Source organism: Passer domesticus, chromosome 2 (assembly GCF_036417665.1).
Source record: "Passer domesticus isolate bPasDom1 chromosome 2, bPasDom1.hap1, whole genome shotgun sequence".
NCBI lineage: Eukaryota > Metazoa > Chordata > Aves > Passeriformes > Passeridae > Passer > Passer domesticus.
In genome coordinates, this window is record NC_087475.1 from 31886817 (window position 1) to 31912416 (window position 25600).

General features: G+C 37.2%; 2 protein-coding genes across 4 annotated transcripts in view; both read left to right on the plus strand.

The window, feature by feature from the left end:
• The first annotated feature begins 767 nt into the window (after positions 1–767).
• Positions 768–19601, plus strand: TSGA10 (testis specific 10). The gene is given in 13 exon segments (XM_064411224.1): positions 768–2345; positions 2348–2482; positions 2485–2507; positions 3245–3424; positions 3612–3689; positions 5921–6066; positions 7011–7035; positions 8501–8611; positions 9154–9241; positions 9244–9338; positions 13622–13812; positions 14138–14181; positions 14184–19601. Coding segments are annotated over 13 exon segments (1476 nt in total). The 5' UTR covers positions 768–2230; the 3' UTR covers positions 14429–19601.
• A 156-nt stretch (positions 19602–19757) lies between these two features.
• Positions 19758–25600, plus strand: part of CRACDL (CRACD like) — a 69836-nt gene continuing 63993 nt past the window's right edge. The window contains exon 1 of one of the 3 annotated variants that reach the window (XM_064408111.1): positions 19758–19871. The gene's annotated coding sequence lies outside the window, so the exon portion shown is untranslated. Of the gene's footprint in view, positions 19872–22727; positions 22876–23241; positions 23262–25600 lie in introns of those variants that run through there. The other 2 variants (XM_064408109.1, XM_064408110.1) reach the window with 2 other exon arrangements.

Below are 25600 nucleotides of genomic sequence, written 5' to 3' on the forward strand. Positions count from 1 at the left end.
ACTCGGTATTCATTTGTACTTAAAATCAGAAATAAATATGAGCACCTTTCCTTGACTTTAGTAATGTTTATTGAGAAACTATGCTCTACATCATAAACCTGATAGAGAAAGTTGAATTTTCATCGATAAGAGTTATTCAAAAACCTTCCAAGATGTAACCAAGTAGAGAAATAATTAAAATTTCTATGAAAGCAGTGGTCATAAATATTTATATCAGCATTAATGGGAAAAGGGGTTTACTGATAATTTTGTATAATATTTACAATCCATCTTTTAAAAAATTATTTTTAGGAATATTTCTAACTCTCATTTTGTTTTGCCTATAGAATTTCAGTCATATACACCTGTAGGGACAACAGATACTATGATCATCTTGGAAAGCAAGAGTAAAGAAAAGTGCAGAGATGTCATGCTTGATTCCCTTATGAAAAGTCCCTCTCCAGCCTTGTTGTAAGCTCCGTTTAGGTACTGGAGTCTGCCTGGAGCCTTCTCTTCTCCAGCTGAACAATCCCAGCTCTCTCAGCCTGTCTTCATAGGAGAAGGGAGAGGGCTCCAGCCCTCTGATCACCTTAGTGGCCCTCCTCTGGACTTACTCCAACAGATCAGTGTCTTTCTTGAACTGGGGGCTCTGGAGCTGGATGCAGCACTCCAGGTGGGGTCTCATGAGGGCAGAGTAGAGAGGGATCATCACCTCCTTCACCCTGCTGGGCATGCCTTCTTTGCTGCAGCCCAGGATGTAGTTGGCCTTCTGCTCTGCAAGGCCACATTGCCCGCCCATGTTGAACTTCTTGTCCACCAGCACCCTGAAGTCCTTCTCCCCACGGCTGCTGTCCATCCATTGTCCTCCCAGCTTGTGTCCATGTCACTGACAGATGTTAAACAGCACCAGCCCAATATCAGCCCCTGGTCTCCACCTGGACATGGAGTCATTGGCCAGTTTGAGTGCAACCATCCATCTAATTCTTTATCCACAGAATGGTCCATCTGTGAAGTCTGTGTCTCTCCTGATTAGAGACAAGGATGTTGTGCAGGACAGTGTCAAATGCCTTGCACGAGCCCAGGTAGATGATAGCAGTTGCTTTTTCCTCACCACTTTACACCACTGATGTAACTCCCTTGTAGGAGGCCACCAGATTTGTCAGGCATGATTTGCCATGGTGAAATCATGTTGACTGCCCCAAATTCTCCCCTTATTTCCCATGTGCCATAAGATAGTTTCCAGGGGGATCTGCTCCATGATCTTGGCAGGTACCGAGGCAAGAATTACTGACCTGTATTTCCCTGGGTCTTCCATATTTCTGTCCAAATCAGTGGTGAAATGTGTCACAGCAGTAAATTCTTACCACTGTATGGTAAGTGTAGTATAAGTATTTATTTTAGGACATATAAATAGTATCATGTTTTCCAAAAAGTGCTCTTTCACTAGATGGTAAAAGTATTGTGAGTGAGCAAATACTGTGTGTAAATTCTGTGTGTAAATTTGAGTCCTCAGCGTTCAGTGGGGTACTGAAGGTGCCAATTCTTTATTGCCGTGATCTGTTCCCTTTCCTAAGACTAGGGAAATGCATATAACTGCAGAACTTGAGAGTTCCTCTTTCAGAGAGAACAGTATGTTTGGATGGGATTCACCTTATCTACATGATATGTCAACAGTGATGATGACTGTAACAGATATTGAGGCTGTCTTTTTCATTAGAGGTACTCCTAGGACATGATTAATTTTAGTATGAATGCCAAAATCAATTGTAAGAATCACTTTCTAGAAATTACTCTTTGTAGTGACTCAAAATTACATTAATTTACTATTTAACAAATGGGATTTGATGTGCAATTTTGAATTTCAGAATTGCAGTTTATCTTCAGAATCTGTTTTAGGCTCTTATGTGACTTTCTGGAGTTCAACAATACTTACTTGCACATTATTTCCATTGCAAAATTTCACCTTTTGTGGACCTTAAACAAACATGGTGGCCTACTTTCTATCATATTTAAAAATTCATTAAATATTCCAGTACAAATCTACCCTTAGTTTTGAACAGAGATATTTCAAGTTAATTAACATTTAGCTTTTATGTCCCTTTTTTTCTTGTTAGATATATATTAGAAGGACATTCAGGCATATTTATAATATAACAAAAAAGAAAAAATACAGACATCCAGAAGTTACTTTAAAGTATCATATGAATATTTATTTTAATTGGATATCTGCTTCATCTTCATTTTGAAGAGTATGTTTATCCATTTTACTGAAGTATCAATAATTACAAAAGTTTATTTCAGTGCATGCATTCTCTCATTTATGCTAATGCAGGTTATATTACAAAGAGAATATGAAACAAAGCAAGGGGATCACCTTCAAGGCTTGATGCCTTTATTTAGTCACTGGAAAAGGACAGAGACTGCCATAAATGTGAGACTGAGAATTTGTTGAAGGTATTAAGAAAAACATTCTCAAGTCCTAGGTAAATCTCTACTTGTGGCAGCATAAAAAAAAATCATCCATCCAGGTGAGCTTGGGAAGTCACTTTGGAAGAGGAGGAATATATTTTTAGAATATATCTTATGTTAAACTACTAAAGCTGTAACTACCAGGAAGAACACCTAGTTGATTGTAAACAGAAGGATGCATAAAATGGCAATGGGCCAATAATAGAAGTTTTCTAACCAAATATAATAAGAAAGTGTTTCAAGTTTTGTTTCTCTGCTTTAACACTATATCACCATATTCTCTAAGGGAGTGGTTGCTGATCCAGAAGTCTTGAAAATATTGAAAGAATGTGAAGAACTTGAGTAAACATGGAAAATAAATTAATGTCCTGGCAAAAATTCAGGGTAACTTTAAAGTTTTAACAGCTGAGAGAGAAAAAAAATCTCAGTCTTTATGAACAGGTAATTTTATTTATATTTGTGTGATTAATTGAAATAACAAGGTAATGTGGAAGAAAAAAATATATTTTTGGCTTCATATGAAAGAAGAAAATAAAGAATGCAAAGTATTTGTTTAAAAATATTTTTTAAAAAGTTATGGAAATTCTGTGATTTGAATCTGTCAGTTCAATACAAGTTTGTAAGTGCTGTCTTGAGGTAAAACTGCTTTCCTGAATCAAAGAATATGTGCACAAATGATTACTTCATCTTTGATATTACTCAGTTTCTGGGATGATCTACTTTACCAGCCACAGGACCCAGTAATATATTGATTATCTATCCCATGTTTCTGTTATTCTACTGTTTTTAAAATTAGGCACAGGAGGAGATTTCCCAGCTTTGTCAGGAAGCTATAAAATTCCCCAGGCCTCCTAAAAGCATCACTCCTGTGATAGCTCAAGCTGTATTAAGAGACATGGAGATAGGAAGGAATACAGCACTGTCCGATTGCCAAAGGATGCCTACAGAACAGGATGGCCTCAAGGAGCAGTTACAGGTTTGATTCTGTCCCACCCCACCTCAGCCCCACCCCACAGGTTATTTAAACATTAAAACTACCTAGCAGTGTAATTAAAGTTGCTAAGGATTTCTCTTCTGGTCCTGAGAATTAATTGCTTTACAAGTCTGTGGTGAGTTGAGACTTGTTTTATGTGGGATTTTGTTGTTGCTGTTATTTGATACAGATTTCCCAAGAAGCTGCGTTTAATGAAAAGGCTCATTTGGAACAGAGAATTGAAGAGCTTTAAATGACTGCTCACAATGTAAGGGAAAGTAATTATTTATGGAATTGAAAATATAATACAGGTGATGCTCCTGGTTAATCCTGCAGCACCAGCCAGTCTGCTATCAGGAAACACCAGCCTGAGAGCAGTGCATGTTATTTACCAAGACTCTTTCCCTTCCACCCTACTCTGATAAGGCACCATCTGGAGAACTGTGTCCAGCTCTGGGGTCTCCAACATAATGATGACATGGACCTGTGGAGTAAGTCCAGAGGAGGCCATGAAGATGATCAGAGTGGGGTGGAGCACCTCTCCTACAAAGACAGGCTGAGAGGGTGGTGAGGCCCTGGAACAGGTTGCCCAGAGAAGTTGTGGATGCCCCATCCCTGGAAGTGTTCAAGACCAGTCTGGATGGAGCACTCAACAACCTGATATGATGGAAGGTGTCCCTGTCCATTGCAGGGGGTGTGGAACAAGATGGTCTTTAAAGTCCCTTCCAACTAAAACCATTCTGTGATCCTGTGATTTTAAGACTGTACCAAGATTTGACAGTGTTACCCACAGTGATCTTATATCCAGGTGAGGTAGGCATGTTTCACCTGGAGTAGAAGTGGCTTAAGAGGGACATAATCCTACCTGCCAGTAGGTTTGACATCAAGAAGTCATTAACAGGGTTTTTACTGCAGTGCTTGGTGGAAAGATGAACAATGGGCATCCATTGAAGCCAGAAGGGTTCAGGCTGAATACAAGGAAATACTTGTTTCTCATGAGGGCAGTCGAGCAGTCCCCAGCCTTGGAGATTTTCAAGACTGGCCTGGACAAAGCCCTGAGCAGCCTGACCTCAGAGCTGGCTCTGCTTTGAGCAGGGTTTAGACTACAGACCTGGAGTCCATCCAAATGTGAATTATCTTATGACTGTGTATTAGTAAGACCTCATGCTTCAAAGCTAAATGTAATTGCACTCTTCTGGCACATTGTATTCAATATGGTTTAAGTTACTTGTGTGTGCAATTGTTTGCTAACAAATGGCACTGGAATTGAAAATGGAAACATTAATACAATTAATATAAATCCTGAATTTACTTACAGTCTTGGTAGAACTTGATTATTAAATAAATTAACCGTGCTTTCTGCAGTATATCTTTCTTCTAGATCTTAGGGTTATAAATTCTGGATTATCTTCTTTTTCTGCCTCAGCCTTCTAAAGCTCCTACCAAGCTTATAAATATAATACCACAGTTTGTAATATTAAATGGAGTGCATCTGATATGAAGAATACACTGTAGGCTGAAATAGCTCTGAGTAGTAAATTAACTTTAATCACACGCCTACATAAGATGTGTAGTGAGTATTGGGAGCCCTGTTTTAGGTACATCATCTTATTTCTTCTGTTCTTTTGGTACCCTTTGAGGGCAATACATCAACATAAAATTTATAGCACTAGTCTAGTCTTGAAGAAGCTGTTGTATAGCAGAGGCTTACTGACTTGCTCTTTAGAGGCCTGACCTTTGATTATAGTAACACAGAAATTAGAAATTAGTACTGAAAAATTTGGTAAAGAAGGAGAGGCATGGGGTGACAATTTTGTATTTTTGTGAGAATTTTTGTACTTTAAAAGATGTATTTCAAATAATTTAGAAAGGACAGTCCTTTGAATGTTAAGTGTAAGTATTTTAATAAAAAGATAGAGGTTTATTTGGACTGAAGATTTCAAACCAGCTTTGCTGGAGTCTGTGCAAGAGGTTTTGAATCTGTTCTTTGTTTTAGCTACAGACCTGAAGGCCTCATGGTGGTAACTTGGTTACATAGTGCTTTATGCAAGTGTTTTACAGTGATTTCTCTACCTGATTATTGGCATAGGCATGTATTTAATAGAGGACTAAAGCCATTATTGGTCATGTTGTGTCCCAAACCATGACTTCTCCCTTCATACACTCATAATAATGTTTTCTTCTATTTTATTGTGCATTGAAACTTTTAATGTTGATCAATGACAAACATATTTCTCTTGGGAAATTTATATGAATAAATGAAAATATTCCCAGAGGTCTAGAAGATGGGAAGTTGATTTACCTTCAAAGGATGTGAAAGTCACATTTCAGGTGTTTGCCAACTATCTTCAGTAAACTGATAGTTGAGTAAATGAGATACTTGGACATTTCTTCTTCAGCAAAAGATTTGTGCTAAAAACAGAGTGAAAATTGAAATAAATTCTAAAAATCAGCTTTTTTTTTTGTTCGTTAGCTGTTAGTATTTGATTATATTTATAGTTAGATAGTGAACAGTTAGAACAGATGTCTAAAGTGGCACTGATGAAAGACACCATTGATTCTCTGGACACTGAAATGAAAAGATTGACAAGTACTGGATTCTGAAACTGAGTGAGTTGACAGGAAGCTGAATATGCTTCTCTTAGGTAAGTAGAAGTATGTAATTGCATTAATTTGACTAGTAACATCAGCCTGGACCTAATTGGTCCTCCAATCTAAACACCATCACCATTGGCTAATTAAGAAACCACCCTTTGGTAAACAAATCTCCATAACACATTCCACATGTTCACAACAAAAGGTGCAGCAAGTGAATATAAGAATTGTTTCTCATTCTTTTCTCTGATCTTCTCGCAGCCTTTCCCAGAAAGCTGGGAAAGCTCTGTGCTGCCCTCCATAGCCAGAGAGCTGCTGCCATACCTGTGTTCACTGGTTTTTGTAACTGTTATATGGCTCAAAGGGAAGGGAATTTACAAAAGCTGATTATGAGCCATCATTCATTTTGGAATGAAATTGTTTTCCTCATTGCTTATTTATATGTAAATGTTCTTGTCTTATTGATATGATGATATGGTGGAAACCACCTTCAGTGAAAAGTAAAATTCATTTAATTTAGAGTTAGGAACTTTCTATTAGAAACTCCAGGGATTGATGGGTTTTGGTAAATAGCATATGAATAATTTTATTTTAATTTTTAAATTAAAAAATAATAAAAACAAGCAAACACTTAAACTAGCGAATGTCATGTCATTCATTTTAAAGATCCATTTCTTACTCTTGGAGCCTTTTCATGAGAGGAAGTAAAACTGAAACTTTGTGTAGAGCTTATAGTCTGCTGCTCAACTGGAGTTCCCAGTCATGTTCAGAAGCATGGTGGGGACTAGACTTGATCAAAGCCTTTAGGGAATGAAACATATGTCAGTGAGTGCTGATTTATAATAAGTTGTCAGATTTATGAACACTGTTGAATTGTTGAAAACTAGGTGCTGCTACTGAAAGATCTTTTTCTTTACACCCCCAAACCAAACTGATGATTCTTTTCATTTTCCTGAACAGTGTGAGAATCATTAATATTACTCTATTTAAACAGATCACTTAGTTATAACTTGAAACAGGTCAGGCATTCCAATGGATGTCCCAGGGGATGGTTTTTATTATAATTACTTTTGTGACTTTCTTATAATCACCTGTTGCAAAGAATTTTTCTTACTTTTCTATAGTGTTTACACAAATATTCAGAATTTAATATATTGAGATTAAAGTTAACATTAATAAAATATTCCAAAAAGTCAAAAATAGACAGAAAAATCTCAATTTTTCATATCTTTTGCAATTTTAGTGAACTTTCTAAAAGAAAAAAAAAATCAGTGTCTGAATTCTCATGTTTAATGCTTCTGCTTTTCCATTTTATTGAATGAAAAGACAGAACTGAGTCTTTCAGAGATTCAGTGAAGATTTGTGAAGTAAAAACTTGAAATGCAACTTAACCAAGAGAAAATTATGCATTTAGATGAAAAAGCTTGTGAGTGACAGATTCAATTTTCATAATAAAATTCGATAGGCTAATTTTCGTATTCTGCAGTCATTTTTAATAGATTGAAAGAAGAGGCATTGAATGCAAATAAATAAATAAATAAACTTCTGAAAGTTTTAACATTTTGAATGCAAAACTCTTGTTTTCTTTCATTATTGAAGGTTTTTGCATTTTAAAATTATGCGACAGAGCTCTGGCAAGTGTAAGTTTCAGTGACAACACATACTGTATTTATGTTTCTTCAAGAGCTGCTTTTGGATAGAAGATACTTGAAATAGTGGGTTATAATACAGCTTTACATTATCCACTGTGTATTTTATCTCTGTGCAGTTCCTACTGAAAGTAGTTAAAATATTTCAAGTGTCATCTCATGCACACACAATACTCCTGCACTGATATGTATGTTTTCCAGGCAGCTAGAAATTTAGCTTAATACCTGTAGGAGTTCATCACTTCTGTATGTGATGTGGGTTTTCTTCTTTTTCTTCATCTCCTTGCCTTCCTTTGGGTTTTTCAGTACTAGATCTGTGCACTTGCTCTACTGCTCACTTGACTTCCTCTAGAAGTGCTACTCTGTTTTAAAGGACCAAATTAACTGTACCTGATGTCAGGTATATAGAACTTTGAAGTCATTAAGGGTCCCTTTTAAGTGAAGAAAAGTCCTCCAGGAGATTCCTGCCACCCCAGTTTTTAAAGTGATTAATTTGACCTCTCTCCTTTCATTATAGAGATGGTATAGCTAATGGCTTTAGATCAGGTGTTTAATTCTTAAGTGAGACCAAAATCTAGCTGCTAAATAAACCATTTTTTTCTTTTTTACCTGCTGCATTCCTTTACAGATATTTTTCTTATTTCTAAGAAGATTTTGTATTATTTATAAGTTAAAAAAATCACAAATGAAAAATTTGGTTTATAAAAATACACATAATTTACATTTCACATAGCCTTTTAAAACTATTTAATAAAGGCATAGACATTAAATACACACTATTTTTTTTAAGGTACAAGCAGTATTCTTAAACTTATGGAAAAAACTTTCTTCATAGGTACTAAATAAAAAACAAGCAAAGTACCAAACTGAGCTTGATGATATGAAGTTGAAAGCCCAGGATTCAAACAGAGATATTTTCAGGCTGAAGAATGTGCTGAAGTCTAAAGTGACTATACAAATTAAAACTGTTGGTTTTTAACTAAAAATGAAATTTTTAGATATGTCCATAGAAGAATTTGCTTCCTAACCAAAACTCATTTGCATTCCCTTAATTTAGTTTTAGTAGTTTGTACACATTTTCAAGGCTGATTTTGCAGTACAAAACTAATGTAGAGTATTTCATTCTAGATATATATACACACACATATGTGTGTGTGCTTATTAAACTTGAAAAATCAGACAGGGAATAATACAGAGACTTGGAATTCTTTTATCTTTATTACTTTATGGGATTAAAGTAAAAAGGGGTATTACTGCACTATGTTGGCATACTTTGTATGTCTAATATTCACCTAGCCATTCTTAGCAGATGTCTATTGATCATTAAAATGTACTCATCTTGGACAAAACTCTGGTTCCTGAGAAGTCTCTCAATGTTTTCACTAAATGGCAGAATTTTCAGTGGAAAGAGTATATCCAATACCACATCTGTAGATCTATAAATATCCCTGTTTTTTGGAGCTTACTGTAAATTATTAAATAAATAAGCTTTATGTGTTAGGAGAGAGAACTGTGAACTCTTATCACAAAGGCTGTGAACAAGGAGAAAGTTGGGAAGCAAAATGCCATGAAGCAGAAACAGGCTTTTCCTGTTAGACTGGCAGTGATCAGTGCAGTCTGAGAGCCACAGTTGGAAAGGGAGAACAGAGTCCCTTGAAATACAGATGGAGCAAGTGAGTTGAAATCATTCTTTCCATAGTTCACCCTTGAAATGGTCTGGTAATATTTTAAAATTCTGTTTAATGCCACTTCGATTTTTCACCATGAACTGTATGCATTTTACTGTATATAATAATATGATTAGAATTCCACTAGTCACACTTGGGGAAAAAATATTAAAAAACATTTCAAGGAATATAAAAAAATTAAATGCTCTCATGGTTTGGAATCACTGAAGGAATAAAGTCATACACAACTCAGCATACCTGAGTCATATCAAGTACTTTGTCACCTGTCATGTTCCTGTCCCTGCTCTTCTTGCTTTGAGCTTCTTAGCCTTCTTTCCACTGCTTTAGATGTCCCAAAGAGCCTCTTCCCACTTGAAAATCTGAAGAACTTAAAGAAAAATTCATAGCTTGGCCTTAGAATTACATTGTGAGCATATAAACATGGTTTGGGGGCTCTCCAATTTTTATTGCAGATCATCTGTGTTTCCTGAATATCACATAAAATGCTGAGGGCTACTCAAGAGCATTAGGTACTCTAGGGGAACCAATCTGTGGCTGTTCATGAAGTGGGTGAGAACACAGCAATAGCAAAACAGCACAGGAGGGTGTTGTGGCAGATTTTGGCATTCCTTGAAGATAGAATAAAACTGGTACATGGTTCTAGTTTGTCCAACAATCCTGAAACAGCAGATATTTCATCCTTCTAATTCCTTCCCACATGCCTGCTATTAAGTACAGGAATAAACAGACCTCTTCATGAACACTATGTCAACACACTGGGACAATTCCAAATGTCATATTCCAGTTCATACAGTTACATGCAAGGCACGGATCTAAAGTTTGTATTCAAACAATACAAATACACAGAAGTTTGTATTCAAAAATCTTAATGTGCTCAGCAGTGCTCTGTGTTCCTTGTGCCTTTTTTTTTTTTGTGAGACAGAGCTTTTAGAATTAATGTGATGTGCTCCTATTAAATAATCTCTTTGGATGTAATTTCTAGTAAATCCTTCAAGCAAATCACAGTGCCTTACCTCTCACTTTGCTCTGTTAACCTCCCACACTCATTCTGCCACACACTGAAACTTAAGGAGTTGAAAGTGGCTGACCAGGAGTATCACTGGGCAAAGTACAGGCATTTTTCAAAAAGGAAAAACCTAGGTCATGTTAATTTGAAATGTACAAAGTTCTTAATGCTTTTAGTCAGACCTGCTGCTGCTGCCTTGTGGACTCCACTTTAATGTGACTCTCTCATGTCTTAGTAATGCCTGAATTTACAGGTGACAGCAGTATAAATATGACTGTCAGAATCTCAGCATTCAGAGATCATCCACATACAAACCCAAATTTTATTGCTAAAATAAGAGGATCTCATCTGAAAATAAAATGCAGTCCATGGCAGAATTTTCAATTTTATTAATTCTGCAAAAGGAGTAGAATTCTAGGAATAGTTTAAAATGCCAGTAGATAATTTTGCTGTCAGAAGCAAGAACTCTCCTAATTTTTTAAATACAGGAATTATTGAAATAAATAACTTTAAAGTTTACTGTAGAATAAATTACTGCAACCTCTTAAAATCTGCCCCAATTATATAGAGATATTTTGTAGGATTTTGGAAGCTGTTTTAACTTTTTTTTTTAGTAGAGCTTTGTATTGCTTTACGGTAGCATTTAACAACAGAAGCAGCATACAAGTTTCCTATTTCTGCCTTAAGCAACTCTCTTGTGAAAATGGGCAGAGGGCCTCAAAACATGAATTAGGAGAGAGCCTCTGTACTTGGAAATGTCACATCTACACCAGAACTTTGCATTAAAGCAGATGCAATCAAAGAATGATTAAAGTAGCATTTAATTTCCACAGCAGAGAAAGTAGAAAGGGTATGTGAAATATATTAGAAAAATAAGTTTATGCTAATATTACACTTAAGGGATCCAAATATACTTTAGGATCATGAATGATCACTTTTTCAATTTTTTAAATGTTGAATTTGGCATTTCTCAGGGGCTTATTCCTCACAGGGTATAAGTTGAACACTTTTTGAAAAGGACACTGCTTCACTGCTTTGCAGGGCTTTACTATGAACACTCAAAAGTCAGGGCTAAAAATTACTGTTGTTTTCAAGAAAGGTATCTTGGATTTTACATCTAGTCACTAGGTAAGCAGAATAGCTGGAGCAGTTTATTAGCAATGAAACTTGGTGTGGACTTTAAAATGACTGACTAATTTATGAAGTATCAATTTCTTTAATATTTTCTTAATTTCCCTTAGAAATCAGTTTTTGTTGACCTTGATTTTTACCAAACTAGAAAATTAATGTGTGATACACACATCTTTAAAAATTCAGTTTGGATAAATTTTGAAAAGTTGTTCATACACAGAAAATTCAGGTACTTCCAGCATGGTTCTGTTAGTGACCTGTCCATCCCCTGCTCCAGCTGAGACAATTTCTTGTTCTTTATAGGCTTCCAGCAGTCTCTTTAAACCTTTATGCCTTTTGGAAGCACAGTGGTAAAGCTGCTGTTTGCTTGTTGGTTATGCATTCCAGCCAAATGTGTGTGATGTCTTTTGTATCCTTGTGAAATCCTCTATGATTCTTTTGATGTGGAAGAGTTCCAGCATATGACATTTATCTGAAACTTTTATGAGATCTAATATGGCTAAGCCTTCCTGGATCCTTCTGTGAAGGGGATTGCTGGGACTGTGGAGAACAGCAACAGTTTCAGGAATGAAAACTGCAGAAATGCAGTTGGAGAGTTGGAGAAAAGTCAGAAGTTGGGAAATTTTCACTAATTTTTCTGTATCACAAGTAGTCTTTCATTAGCCATGTATAACCTTCAGATAAGGCTCTTTATACAGCACAGAATCTGCATTATTAGATTGCAGCATATTTATATTCAGAAGAGGAAACTAAACCTGATTCTGAATAATACTGTTCTGTTAATGTTTCTAATACTGTTTATTTTCCTATATCTTCTTCTGTCTACAGTTTTCAGTATTTTTTTTCTGAAATACAAATGTAGAATATCAAAATTGTTTCTCTGCAAAGGAACTAGATTTTTGAGTGACAAAGAAAATGGAATCTTTCAGAATGAAAGAACTGAAACCTTTCAGTTTAGTTTGGTAAAAGGAAAAAAGCCCACTTTTGATAAATAACAAATGCTTTTTTCTTTCTTTTTTCTTTCCTTTTTTCTTTTTTTCCCCTTCTTTTTCTTGCTTTTTTCTTTCTCTTTTCTTTCTCTTTTCATTCTTTTTTCTTTTTCTTTTATTTATTTTTCTTTCTTTTTTTCTTTCTTTTTTTCTTTCTTTTTTCTTTCTTTTTTTTATTTTATTTCTGCCTTCTGTTGGCCTATGATCTAAGTTCTTCCAGTATCTTCCTCCTTTGAATGCACAAGTGGTTATCTTCTGAAATTTCTGAGAAATGTGCTGGAGAGGTGGAGAGTTTGTTAAGATGTCTCAGTTCATAGATTTCCCATGACCTTTGGCTGAGCATTGTTGTGCTTAATGTAAACTAGGCTTTAGTAAAATACAGATAAAAGTGTTGCAGCACCCCAGATGCAGTTAGTGAGACTATAATGCATGCATGAAAAAATGAAGGGAAAATAGCATCCAGTTTACTTATATTAACATTGAAACAGGCAGTTTTCTCTGTCTCTGTAGCTGACCCAATACTGATTTTCCTGATTCTCAGTCTCTGGAATGATTTTTTTAATGTGTGTTTGTAGCTATGTCTCAGGTATGTCCATCATTCCCTCTGCAGTGAAATATACTAGGTTTTTTGGGTATTCTTTTTTCGGTTCCTCAAAGATAGATATTTAATCTCTTTGATTGGATTTTATTAATTTTCCCTTTCTCCTCAGTTTATTCTTGACGCTCCTTCCTGTAAGAAAAATAAGTGTAATCTCACTCTGCTGGTGATGTTGGTACTGGTTTGTAGTACCACATGTTATTTCCCATGTGCAAAGAGTTAATCAATATCTTCTTGCCTCAACAAAATGTGAAACTTCCTTCTTCTTCATTAATGATTCTGTCTACAGAATCCATTGATCCGTCTATTTAATAGCCTTTTCTCATTTGTATCAACTATATTTATATTAAAATATATGTATTGGATGATTTTATAAATCTTACAGAGGATTTTGACTGGGAAAATATAAAACTAACCACCCATCTTGCAGTGAAAATGAATTTTGTCATTGATCCCAGACTTCCTTTTTTTATTTTTATCTTTTTTTTAAGTGTACCCCAATAGAATGCCAGTAAACTTGACAGACATCACCTGAAACTTTAATATGCAGAGCAAGGGTGCATCAAACCATTCTGAAACAGAGCTGCTGGGAAATAAAAAAGCATCTATAAAAAACCTGCAATCTTCAGTTGTGTCCAATTGTGAGAAGGAATTTCAGCCACAGAGAGCAAACCAAGAGGAAGTCTCTGAAATTCAGTTTCACAAGGAACAGCTTGCTTTAGTAGAAAATAATTGGTGAGTGAATGACCAGGAGAGTATTGCAGGTTTTTTTTCATTATTTTCAAGTGTATTTGAACAGAAGGTGGTTTTATATCTAGCTGCATTTTCAAATGGCCAGTGTGCCTTGACTATATTATTAGCAGAACATACCAAGAACCTGTTTTGGATTTCTCAGTTAAACCCTAATAGACTCTTCTTCATAGTGTTATATTTTGCTCCAAAAAATATTCATAATCTCATTTGCATAGTACAGCTGCCCTTTTGATTTTGAATAATTGCATGTGGCTACATGCTTGGAGAATTACAGTTGCTATCTAATTAATGTGTATGGACTTCACAGTGCTGTGCAGAATCAAGATTTTACTCACCTCAGAAACAGAGCAGCTCAGAGTCAGAACTGGATATCACCAAAACACAGCTGGGGACTGAGCACTTTGATAGGCAAGTATATGTTTTTGTATTGTGCTTCCTGCAGCTAATTGGGGTGAAATGCAGTATAGTACTAAGACTTAGGCTAATTACTCAGATAAACAACAACGTTTGGGTCTACACTGCTGTACATCTCCTATGTGTTTGGAGACTATTCATGTCACTAAATTTAGGCTGTTCAGCTGTTACACATGCTGTCTAAATTAGTTATGTAGGTTGCATGTGTAGCCAACAGAATGAGACAGTTGAGATTAACTACCCTCTGGAATAGCCTGGTTTAGGATCAGGTGGGTCACTTTCCTGAAGATACTCATCTCTCTTCACTCATTTATACTGATGCCTGTCTTGATCTATAGTGAAAATCCAGGTGACTAGTTGTTTATACTGCTGCTTTATAGCCTACTAGTTCTTTGCACCTCTGGAATGATTTTTGCCTGTACCCACCCCCATTTTCCCAGGTACTACTTGAGGTGCTATGGGTGATTCCCAAATGGCAGGATGACAAATAGATATATTTTTAATTTTGCAAGAAGAGAGTTTAACAACATGTAGGACCTATTTCACATGATTTGGCCATAGCACCAGAGAATGGTCTCTGTCCTGCTTCATTAATTAATTTATCTGTGTAGTCTTGGTGTCTTACAAAGATAAGATAGTTTTCTTATCTTTGAAAAAACAATACTTCTCTATTTCATGGGTGTATTGAGGATAAAATATTACAGTTTTGGGTATTATTTTGGATATGTAAAAGAGCGAGATAAAAGAAGCAGAGTGATATGATTATAGCACAGGTCTGAGAATGAGGTGTCTCATTTAAGTAGTAAATTGTTGATATTCTGTTCTCTAATGAGTAAGGATTAGGGGTCTGAAGAGGACATCTCTGGGAAGATCATCTTCTTCATGGAAAGCAATTAAGCAGCTTCTCAGAGCCAAAGTATTTTTCTGCCACTGGCAAGTGAAAAACAGAAAATTGGCCATATAAGAAAAATACTATCATTAATATTATCATGTTAGTACATAATGGAAGCAACAGCTGTGAGTAGTGACAGGTTTGTTGTTAGTTCGAAGAAGTGGGTATATGCTATCTTTTTTGTAACACTGGTTGAACTAGTCATATTTATTTACTGTCTTGGTGCACAATGAAATAATGCCTGAAATTAGGAGGTGGAAGTGCCAACATTGTCAGACCTTGAATAGGCACCAAAACAGTGACACCCATCAGACTGGCTTTTTCTTTACCAGCCAGGAAAAGCACCTCCCCATCCCTCCCATCTCTCTGACTGTAGAAGCAGTTTAGGCTCCCGTGGAAACAACACTTTTTAGTTATTGTCCTCCCCTGGCTGTGGTGACCAAGCACAGGGACTGTTGGGCTTGCTGCACTGCTGTTGCTAGAGCAAGTCCTTTTATTGTCCCTAGATGCAGCTCCCTGAGCCAGTGCTGAATGTGATCACTCCCCAGCAGGCCTTAGTGACCTGCTTCAGTGGTCCCCTCCACAGGTGGGTCTGTGGCAATGGCTGAGCCACACTGAAACCCAGGGCTTGTTGTAGCCACCCTACCTTATAGCTTCCCAATCCAACACAGGCTAGATTCTCCTTAACGAGAACAACTGACAGACTGAAACCAGGATCCCAGAGAAGTATGTACCTTCAAAACTTTCAAGAGGATTATCCAATCCCACATACTTCCTTCCCATAGAGCCAGATGCAGGAGTTATGGATTGATCTAATATCCAGGCCCCATCTCTTATACTCAAAATGGCTGGACTTCCATTTTGCAATTTTCCCTTTGGGGATTCCAGCATCTCTTAAATATCCATCAGTTTCAGGGCACTTCAGTAGACTCTAGTCCACTGGCCTTGCCAACTCAAACAGCACAGGAATACCACAAGCAGCACTCTACTTACTTTTGAATAACCTTAAAATTAGGCTCTTCCTCCCTGGAGATGTTTACAGTTTTTAGTTTTAATCCTGTAGTTACCATGGATATCTTTTCAGGGAAAATTGAGACAATGGATACATAGAAATAAATCTCAGTAAGGGAATAATACAAAGAGACTCACTGATGTGTCTTTCAGAGAAGTGTATGATGAAAACTACATTTCCTTTTAAAATAAAATTTAGAAGCTGACAGCATGCATAAAAAAATATTTCCAGTGGAGGGGAAAGAAGTCTCAGTTCATGACTTGCATTTGAAATGATTATGTGCTTCCAAGTTTAATTTGTTGACTGAGATTATTTCCTTTGGCACTTGACTAATCTTTGCTATCAAAGGCTTCTCTAAGTATTAAAAATGGCTCCCAATAATATGAGGCAAGTTTCCTCGGGTCAGCAAGCTGGTTCTGGTGCCCTTAGGAAGAAAACACAGCTGTGCATGACAATTATGTTTTAGCTACTGCCAATCCTTGATAGAAAGTACAGGGGGTCTTCATTCCTCTGATAGAATTGTGTCTACTCCTCCTTCATCTGAGTACAGTGTAGCTCTTAAATATGTTGAAAGAAACATTGTGTCACTTGGAACAGTTTCATTTACTTTTAATTACCATAACACTTTCTTCTATTTTTGATACTTACAAAGAGAAGAGGAAACAATCCATGTAGTCACCACGCTGATACTAACAATTATGGTGCTTTTTCTATTTGCATTACTCCCTTTCCAGGGTGATAAAATTCCATTCTAAGAAGTAAACTTCTGGCTAAATAACAAATGAAGACTAATCTTGCAGCTAGATTAGGAATTCAATTTCTATCTTACTTGATGTTCCTTTTTTTTTTTCTGGTTTTGTGGAGGATTTTTGCTTGGTGTTCTGTTATGATTTGATTTGGGCTTTTTTATCCTGGTTGGCCTTACGTGACTTTTGCACATGACTAGGGTACAATGAGTTTAAAAATTAAGTAAGTGAGCCAGGTTTAAAATTTTCAGACTGTTTTGAGCTAAGTTTTTCTTAATTAAATCTATGTAGCTTTTGCATGGCAATGAGCTCAATTTTTGTGTTTGGTTATTTTCCATTTTTGAGAATTCAAGATATATAATTCATATGTAATAACTAACATAATTAATAACTTTTTTTCCTCATCCAAGTCCTTGTTATACTTTTATTTTTTGCTACATGGGAAGACCTAAAGTTGTTTCAGACTTACAGAATCCTGGAATTCTAGAATGATTTGGGTTGGAAGGGACATTAAAGACCATCTAGTTCTAACCTTCCACTAGACCAGGTTGCTCAATTCCCTTGAAAACTCCTTAGTTACTTGTTTATGCTAAATGGTTGGGGATTGTTTTCATTTTAAAAAATGCAATAATAACAACCATTAGCAGGCTGTGCTACATTTTAAAAGCTTAAATTGAAAGAATTTATCAGTTTTGTGTAGTGTAGTGATATAGGTATGAATGAAATAGTCTGTTAGAAAAGGCTGTCCTAAAATAGAGCAGAGATCTGAACCTGGAAATGTCTGCTTTGTATAAGTAATCTATATTTGATGTGCATATTTGCTTTAATGTCAACAGTACTAAAGTTCTTGATAAATTTTATGTCAATAATTTAGAGTGTCAATCAAGAATGAGATGAAATAGTAGAAATGTACGAAATATCTGTGAATGATTTCCCTCTCAGCTAACTCTAGAAAGATTTAGAAAATTCATTGAGACCATAACAAAATAAAAACAAATGTAGAATATTGCCTGAGAATAAAAGCAAGAATATTAATGCAAATATTTGGGTGTAATAATCATCAGAATCACACGATTAAGACTTTTAAAATAGATATTTGGGGAATTGATGAAATAGGATCTCAGTGTTATTTCCTGTTAGGTAGTGTACTACTATTCCAGGAGAGTCATCCTGGAGAGGACGTCTCATTTTTCAGCCACTTTAAGAGAAGTCACCACGGATTGAAAAGGGTATTGTAGAAACAACTGCTAGAAACTGGAGAGGCTTCTTCCACAGCTAATGTGTGACTCTGCAGTATACATGAAGTATAATGAGACAGTAGTGTTGGAATCACAATTAATGCCCTTCCTTCTCTCCAGCTGCTATTTCAGCAGACAGTCCGTGATGGGAGATGAGGCAGTCACCTTTTCATTCTATGGATCATGTGATATCAGGAGTAAATTGGACAGTAACTTTTTCTTATTATTCCATCTTTATCTAGATATTTATTGTACCAGAGTCCTTGCTCCAGTGAAGTGAAAAGGATGTGTCCTGCAGTTTGTGTTGCAGACCTGGTGGGAAAGACCTTTTCTGTCTGATTTTCTTAGGTGATAGGAGTCCAAATATTGCCTTACACATCAAATGTGTTATGACATTTTTATACAATAAAATCTAATCTGTCGAATTGTCTGGATTGACTGTTAAAGAGTTTAGGAAGTTTCCTCAAAGTGCTTTCAGAATCCACACCTAGATTAATCCTTATTGCTATCTTCATTAAAAAAAAAAAACTTAGTAGGTCTCTGGTTTATTTTTGCAAGCAAAGGCATGTCGCTCACAATAATGGATTAAGCATAAACTTGCAAATATATTCTTTTATTCGAGTTTTTTTTTGTGATAAACTGACTGCTCAACATTAACATACATATCTGAGTAATAATTAAAGACAGCATAACCCATATGAATGCTCCTAATACTGAAATAAAGCAACCATGTTGCTTTTTAGGAACAGGTGGCTTTAAAAAGCCTCTAAAAATAGTTTCATGAATAATATTTTTAAAAAATTAAAGTATAGATATATATGTTCAACATAAATTTTAGGATTATCTTCCACAAGAATAACAATAGTTTTCAGTACAGGTGAGCTGAATTTGGAGGTTCTGGTTCTTCATTCCTTATTTGGCAGACAGCCACAGAAGTCAGATCAGCAATCACCGGTGTTAATGGGACTGCTTGCAAATAATAAATAAAGACCGTAGGAGCAGACATAATGATATGAACCATTATGCAGTTATTAAAAGGCATATTGTACACTTTTCCCAGATGAGAGAAGATGATAATTTCATTATGCTGGAAGATGAGAAAGAGATTTGTTGTTTTGCAATCATACTGTCGTATTGATTTTTTTTTTCCTAGAAGATGATCACAAACCAGATTGAGATATGTGATCTTGATCTATAAAACTAATACCCTATCATCTAGAAGGTGAGAAGCAGATATTAGATAAACTTACTACAGATAAAAGGAGTTATTTTTGGGAGTGGATATGCTGTGCAGAGGCCCATGTCCTAAGATGTAATTCTTTAGTTGCGATGATGATGCTTTTCCATGTAACATAATGAAGAAGTCAGTAAAGAGGGGCTAGGTGCTCACCTAAAAAGTAAAAGCAGAAGATTCTTAAGCATTTTGGACTTAAAAACTCTTCTCTTATGGAGAGAGGAATAAAGGAATATGAGTTATGAATATCAAGATGTAATAAATCTGCTTTTTCTTGAGTACTCTGGTAAAGTAACAGCCTTTTTATTAGGATTAGCCTTTCCTTAAAAATTGTTTTGGAAATGAAAACTTTAATTTTTTGCAGGAAAATTACAAGGGAATTACAATATCATGGATTGGAGCCAAAGGAACTTTTGTCAACAGTGAATACATACAGACTTAAGTGACTTCCAACAGCAATTAATTGCTGCATAATTTTTGATGATTAAGGAAAAAACCCATTCAAGTGAGTATATTCAGAGAGCTGGATCACTGTAGTGGCAATTCCCCTATGTCTGATCTAAGTCAGAAACTGAAAGAAAGAAACAATTGAAAAAAATAATTGAATTTGCTGAAGTTTGCAAACAATATGCTTTATCTGACAATAAACTTGCTTGTTGGCAATGTGTGTAGTAATAGCCCAAGAGGACTGGAATGGTGTTTGTTGGTTGGGAATTGTATGCACTGCCTCAATAGTATATTCTAAAAACCTTCAGACCATGACTGAATATTAAAGGCCAAAAATGAGCTCAGAGTTTTTACAGGTCTTTACTTTTGGTTGTAAACCCTCTAATCTGTAGTACATCTTAATTTTTTCAATACCCAGGAATTACTGTTGTATATGCCCATCCTGAAATGTGTTACACACTTTGTGATAGTATCTATTTCCTAATTATATGGGTTACTTGTGATTTTCTTGTCATTGCTTAGTTACAGTATTTTGATTGGAAAGAGACGTACACAAAAAAATCTATTTATCATTTGTTTGCATTTGTGGCACTTATTTGCAACTATAAACAATACTGTACTTGATTTTTACACATATATTTAAATTTCCTCTTACCACAATATTTTTACGTAGGCAAACCTGGAAATACAATTTGTGGTTTTATAAAAAATAAGAGTATTTTAAATTCAGCTATACTGTTATGGCCTAAAACCATGTGGTTTGCATAACAAAGAAACCTATACTATTTGTAAAAGTATTCGTGATAATTTTTAGCCACAGGTTATAGAGTTGTTTCTCACTAAGTTTTATTACCTGTGGCAATGGAAACTGTCCCCACCACTCAGTAGAAGGTATTTCACTTGAGCATAAGTGGTTTACAGGGATTCTAAGAGACAGAATTCAATATCTCTGGTACCCTCTTCCTTATTATCTTTTCTGCATACTAGAAGAAGCAGGATGTATGGATGCAGAGTGGTATCTCCATTACAATATGACATCTGTTGGTCTCCCTTGGTTGACCACTGTCATCATTCTTTTTCTTCTTTTCAGTCACTAATAAAGCTTGAACTTTAGCAATATGTAATCAGAGTTAAAATTCTGCTGTCAGTGTTAAAGGAAGTGGTTTTAGTCTTTGAGCAGAAAAAAAGTGTTCATGGTATGGGGTAGTGTTTGGTAATACTACAACTGAATTTTTTGTTCTATCCCCTTTCTTCTTGAAACAAATAATCCTGCTGGTGTCAGTGTAGGCAGTGGAGTATTAGGAACTATCAGCATCAGGTATAGTTTAGTAGTTCTGTTACTCAGTTGCTTTTCTATATTTATTTAATCTTCGATATTGGCAGTTACAAAGACACAAAGTAGGATGCATAAGAACTTAGTATATATTCCTTATTTAACTAGTTAATTTGCTTTAGCTTCTCCTTCCTCATCATTTTGGGATGAATAGCCCTGCAAAAAGAAATGCAAATTGATTTACTGATACAGAACGGAGGGTCTGTAAAGAAGTGTGATATTTTAATAAAAGAAGCAAAAGAGGCTTTTTAATGTATGTTGCACTCTTAATGATCTTTCCTCTGATCCACTGAACTTTCGCGCTAATTCCCAGCAGAGGGAGTAAGTGAAATGAAGATGAATGAATCATACATAGCTTTGTGGTATTAACATGCACTGTTATCTGAACACGTGGAAAGATATTTCAGTTAGTTTTACATTTTGGACACTTTCCAAACAGAAGAAAAAGAGCTTGATAAGATGGATAAAATTTTCATAGGACTCCACTTGGATCGAATATATCAAAACACAACCTTATTTCATGACAAGGATCAGATTTTTTATTAATAAACTTTGGAAAAATAATATTGGTTTGTAATTAAAACATTATGTATAAAGGTATTGCCTGAAATTATGTTCCCTTCCAATGGATTTTTTTTACCTGACTCTAATATACTGTAATTTGATTTTTCTCTGTGTGGCTGTCCCACATTTGATTTTTATTAAAGTACATGAAGCAGTTTAATAATTTATTTCAGCAGATGCAAAAGTCTAAACTTAGTTTTAAGTTTCCTATCTTGTGCTTCTCATCTATGTTGTATTTTTGGTGCTTTTATTTCCTGAGGTGGGAGAAGAACAAACATTTTTTATCTTGAATGCAGCCTACACCCAAGCAATTATATAGAGTACACAAAGCAGAAAACGTCTTTGTTGTCAGAGCTGCTGTGCAACCGAGCAAGTGAACAATGTACTTCTCAGATTTGCTTTACATGAGGGTATGTCTTTCCTGCACATAGAAATATTTTATAAAATCACTCTTGCTAGTATAGCATGAATATTTTTAAAACAATGCTACTTGGCAGAAATAAAACCTATAATTGAATTTCTTTTTTGACCCACAGCGATTTCTCTGGAAGTAGTGTTGAAATGATTTTTCATTTTAAGACTGAGTCAGTGTGCACCAGCTTTCCATTTTCATTTCTACCTCCCTTATCAGTGCCCTAAGAAACAAGCAACCTCCGCAGCAATTTTCACTGTAATGCTTTTACCTTGGACTACAAGTCAGTGTAGTGTGGTGTTCATTCATTTATCAGGCAACACCTGTATTTTCTATCTAAAAGTGCTGTCCTCAGACTCGCTGACTTTACACGGGAGAGACTCTTAAAAAAAAAAAAAAAAAAGTGCTCATGATGAAACCAGAACTCACAAGTTTGAGAGAAGTTTATTAAAATACATAAGACGCCAAAGTGGGGAACCAACTACCCGATCTTATTTTGCTCGATTCTTCCAGTCAGTTTGTCGAGCCTTCCTTTCTCACCTCTTGCACAGAAGCTGAGCTCGAAACGCCCCACTGGAAGATTCCCGAGGGCACTACTGTTCACAGATGCGAGCAGCTTGAGCCAAAGCCCTTCACCAGATAGCACCGCCAGGATCCTGACTGCACCTACGTGCTGCAATTGCCCCGCCACCTCCAACACTCGCTCGAGAAAATAACCTGGAGATGGCTCGTCGCTACCTTAAGCCACTTAGGGTAGGCGAAGGGGGGAAACAAAGCTGATGAGGAAAGCTGTAGCGTTGAAATCGCCCTTTCTCAGCGCCTGGTCCGCTCCTGCCTCTCCTCACCCCGCGTGGCTCTGTGACCCGGCCGCGGTCGATGTCTTGCCGAGGTGGAAAACACCTGAGCGCCGCACCCCGCCCGCGCCGCGGGCTCGCCTCGCCTTTGGCCCCGCGGCCGCGGGCGGGACCTGGGCGCAGGTAGCGGGGCCCGGGGAGGAGCGGGCAGGCCCGCGGGCAGCTCCCGGCAGCTCCCCGGCTCGGATGGGTCCGCGCCGCCCGGCTCCGCCGCTGCCCGCCGCCGGCACCGCTGTGCAGCCGCCCCGCGCCGCCGAGGGCCGCGCCGGCCCGCCCGGGCTGCAGGTGAGTGAGGCACAGCGGGAGCTGCCCTCAGCCGCCCCCTCGGGCCAAGCGCTGCCGTCGGGGCAGGCCGGGCGGCGGGCAGGGCTTCGCTGCCTTCCCCGCGCCCTGTCCGCAGGCTGTTCGACTGCCAGCACAGCGCGGGAGACGCTTAACCTGGAGCAGAGCAGGTTTCATGTAGAGGCCACGCGTACCTGCGGGACGCCGCTTTCCGCGTACACCAGCGGCTCCGTGGCGGCCGGGGGCCCGGGTTTCTCGGAGGTGTGAATTGGATGGAGGTGAACGGGCTCGTGCTCCACCAGCCCGGCGCCCCGCTGGAAGGCCCAGCTCAGCAGGCAGTGTTTTCTCACCCTGAAGGGCTGTGGCTTTCCTCTCCCATTCCTCAGCTGCCTCTCAAAATGCTGACTGATCCTCTACCCTGAAGTTAGCCATAAATTGTGTGACTTTTTCCTCTTTCATATATTTTCAGATGTGAGACCTGAAATAGCACAAATGCATTATTTTCATTATTATGCTAGCTCCTGTTGACAAATTTTACTATCCATAGTATATTTAGTGCATTGAATTTTAATTGCCACTGTTGTATCTTAGGTTACTGTATAGGAATCTCTTCAATTCAAAACCTTTTAAGAGCACAATGAAATTTTAGTTGTGAGAACATCACCTTGCCAGTTTTTTCCATACAAGTAGCTGAAAACCACCCGATATATAGAGAGAACTTTATAGGAACATCCCAACAATATAAAAACTAATCGTTTGCATATTTTCACACTAGTTAAAAACGCAATTTTTTCACTATAGCTTCTAAAATTGTATTTAAATTGGATAAAGTAATGCATGTCTTACGCTTTATATGCATATAAATATACCAAAGCAATGCTAGTATCAGCTAGAAGCATGCAGTGGACTGTACATTCCATCCTTTATCTGGAAGTAAATTGTTATTCCAGGTAGACACACAAGATCTTCCAGCAGCTTTTCCTGTTCTCTTATTTTGCCATTATATATCTTAGGTACCGTAACTATCTCCCATAAATCTTTCTTTGGTTGGACATCATGTTCTCTACTCAGTACTGTACATTCTCCTGTATTTGTCATCATTAAGAAGTTCATTTGCTTTACCACTCACAGATCATTATCTTCCAAAAATAGCAACTATGCATGAAAGCCTGTTTGGTGCTGATACAAAGCTGTACATCATTTTTTGCATCAGACTAATTTCTCAGTCTTTGTATCACCATGCCAATAAACACTGGGGCAACAGTCCTTTTCCATGCAACATGATATGGATTGTTTTTATGTAAATTTTAAGTGGAACTGAGCTCTCATCAGCAGTTTCTACAGGGCAAAGATTAGATTACAGAAGGAAAAAAAATGTAACTTTATTACTGGCACTTGCCTTGTAGCTCTTTAATCATTGAAAGAAGGCGTTTTCAGGGTAGGAGTTGGCTTATCATTAAAGGAAAGGGAGCAGGTGCATTTAGGCTTATCCAGTGAGGAGGTAGGAACTGTCTGTGGTTGTTTATAGTGATGGGTAATTAGTTTGTCTATGTACGGACGTCAGAGTTTAGAGAAACTAGAAGGTCATGTTTCTTTGCTTTCACAGAGACCTTGTGAACTTAAATTCTGCTGTGTTTTTAATTAAAAAAATGTTTTATTTAGCATGTGCTTCTGGGTGTATAGGGTCTAATTCTTCTCTTGGAAAAAAACCAGCTAGCCTGGCAGTGTTGCTTCTAAGGCAGTGGATGGGAATACGAGTGTGTGCTGCCTGCCATTGAGCTCTGCAGAGGAAAGGGTTCTGCTCCCACTCAGCCTGTGGTGGTGACAGGCTGACAGCCTCTGCTGTCCTCTCTGTCGTGCAGGATGTTAACAGCTGTACAGCACTTGGCTGGTAGCCTCAGAGTTTATAGTCATGAAAAAAGAGTGGCAAAAAGGAGGAAAAAAACTCCTAAATAACAAGGACCGGCACTGAAGTGTTACTGAGGAACTGCAAATAGAACTGAATTATGGAAATGTCCCAGGCAATATTTATTGCTGTAGCAAAGCTACATTTCAGATTCACCAGGACAAAAGTGAAATCATAAATGTCTATCGATACATAGACAAGTTGTCCCTGTTTTGTGTGAAGGTTTAATAAATGGTCATTGCCTCACAGCCTATCTGTTCCACTCTCGATTTCAGACCAGCACAACTGGTCTTTGGCTGGAGAGTATAACCAGCACACACTGCAGGTAGGGACCTGCAGAGCACTCACTGTGCAGAAAGTAAAGGTGACTGTGCAGTCTGTTGTTACTAGTGTCACAGATCTCTTGTCCAGTGCCCTGCACTGCTGGAATCCATCA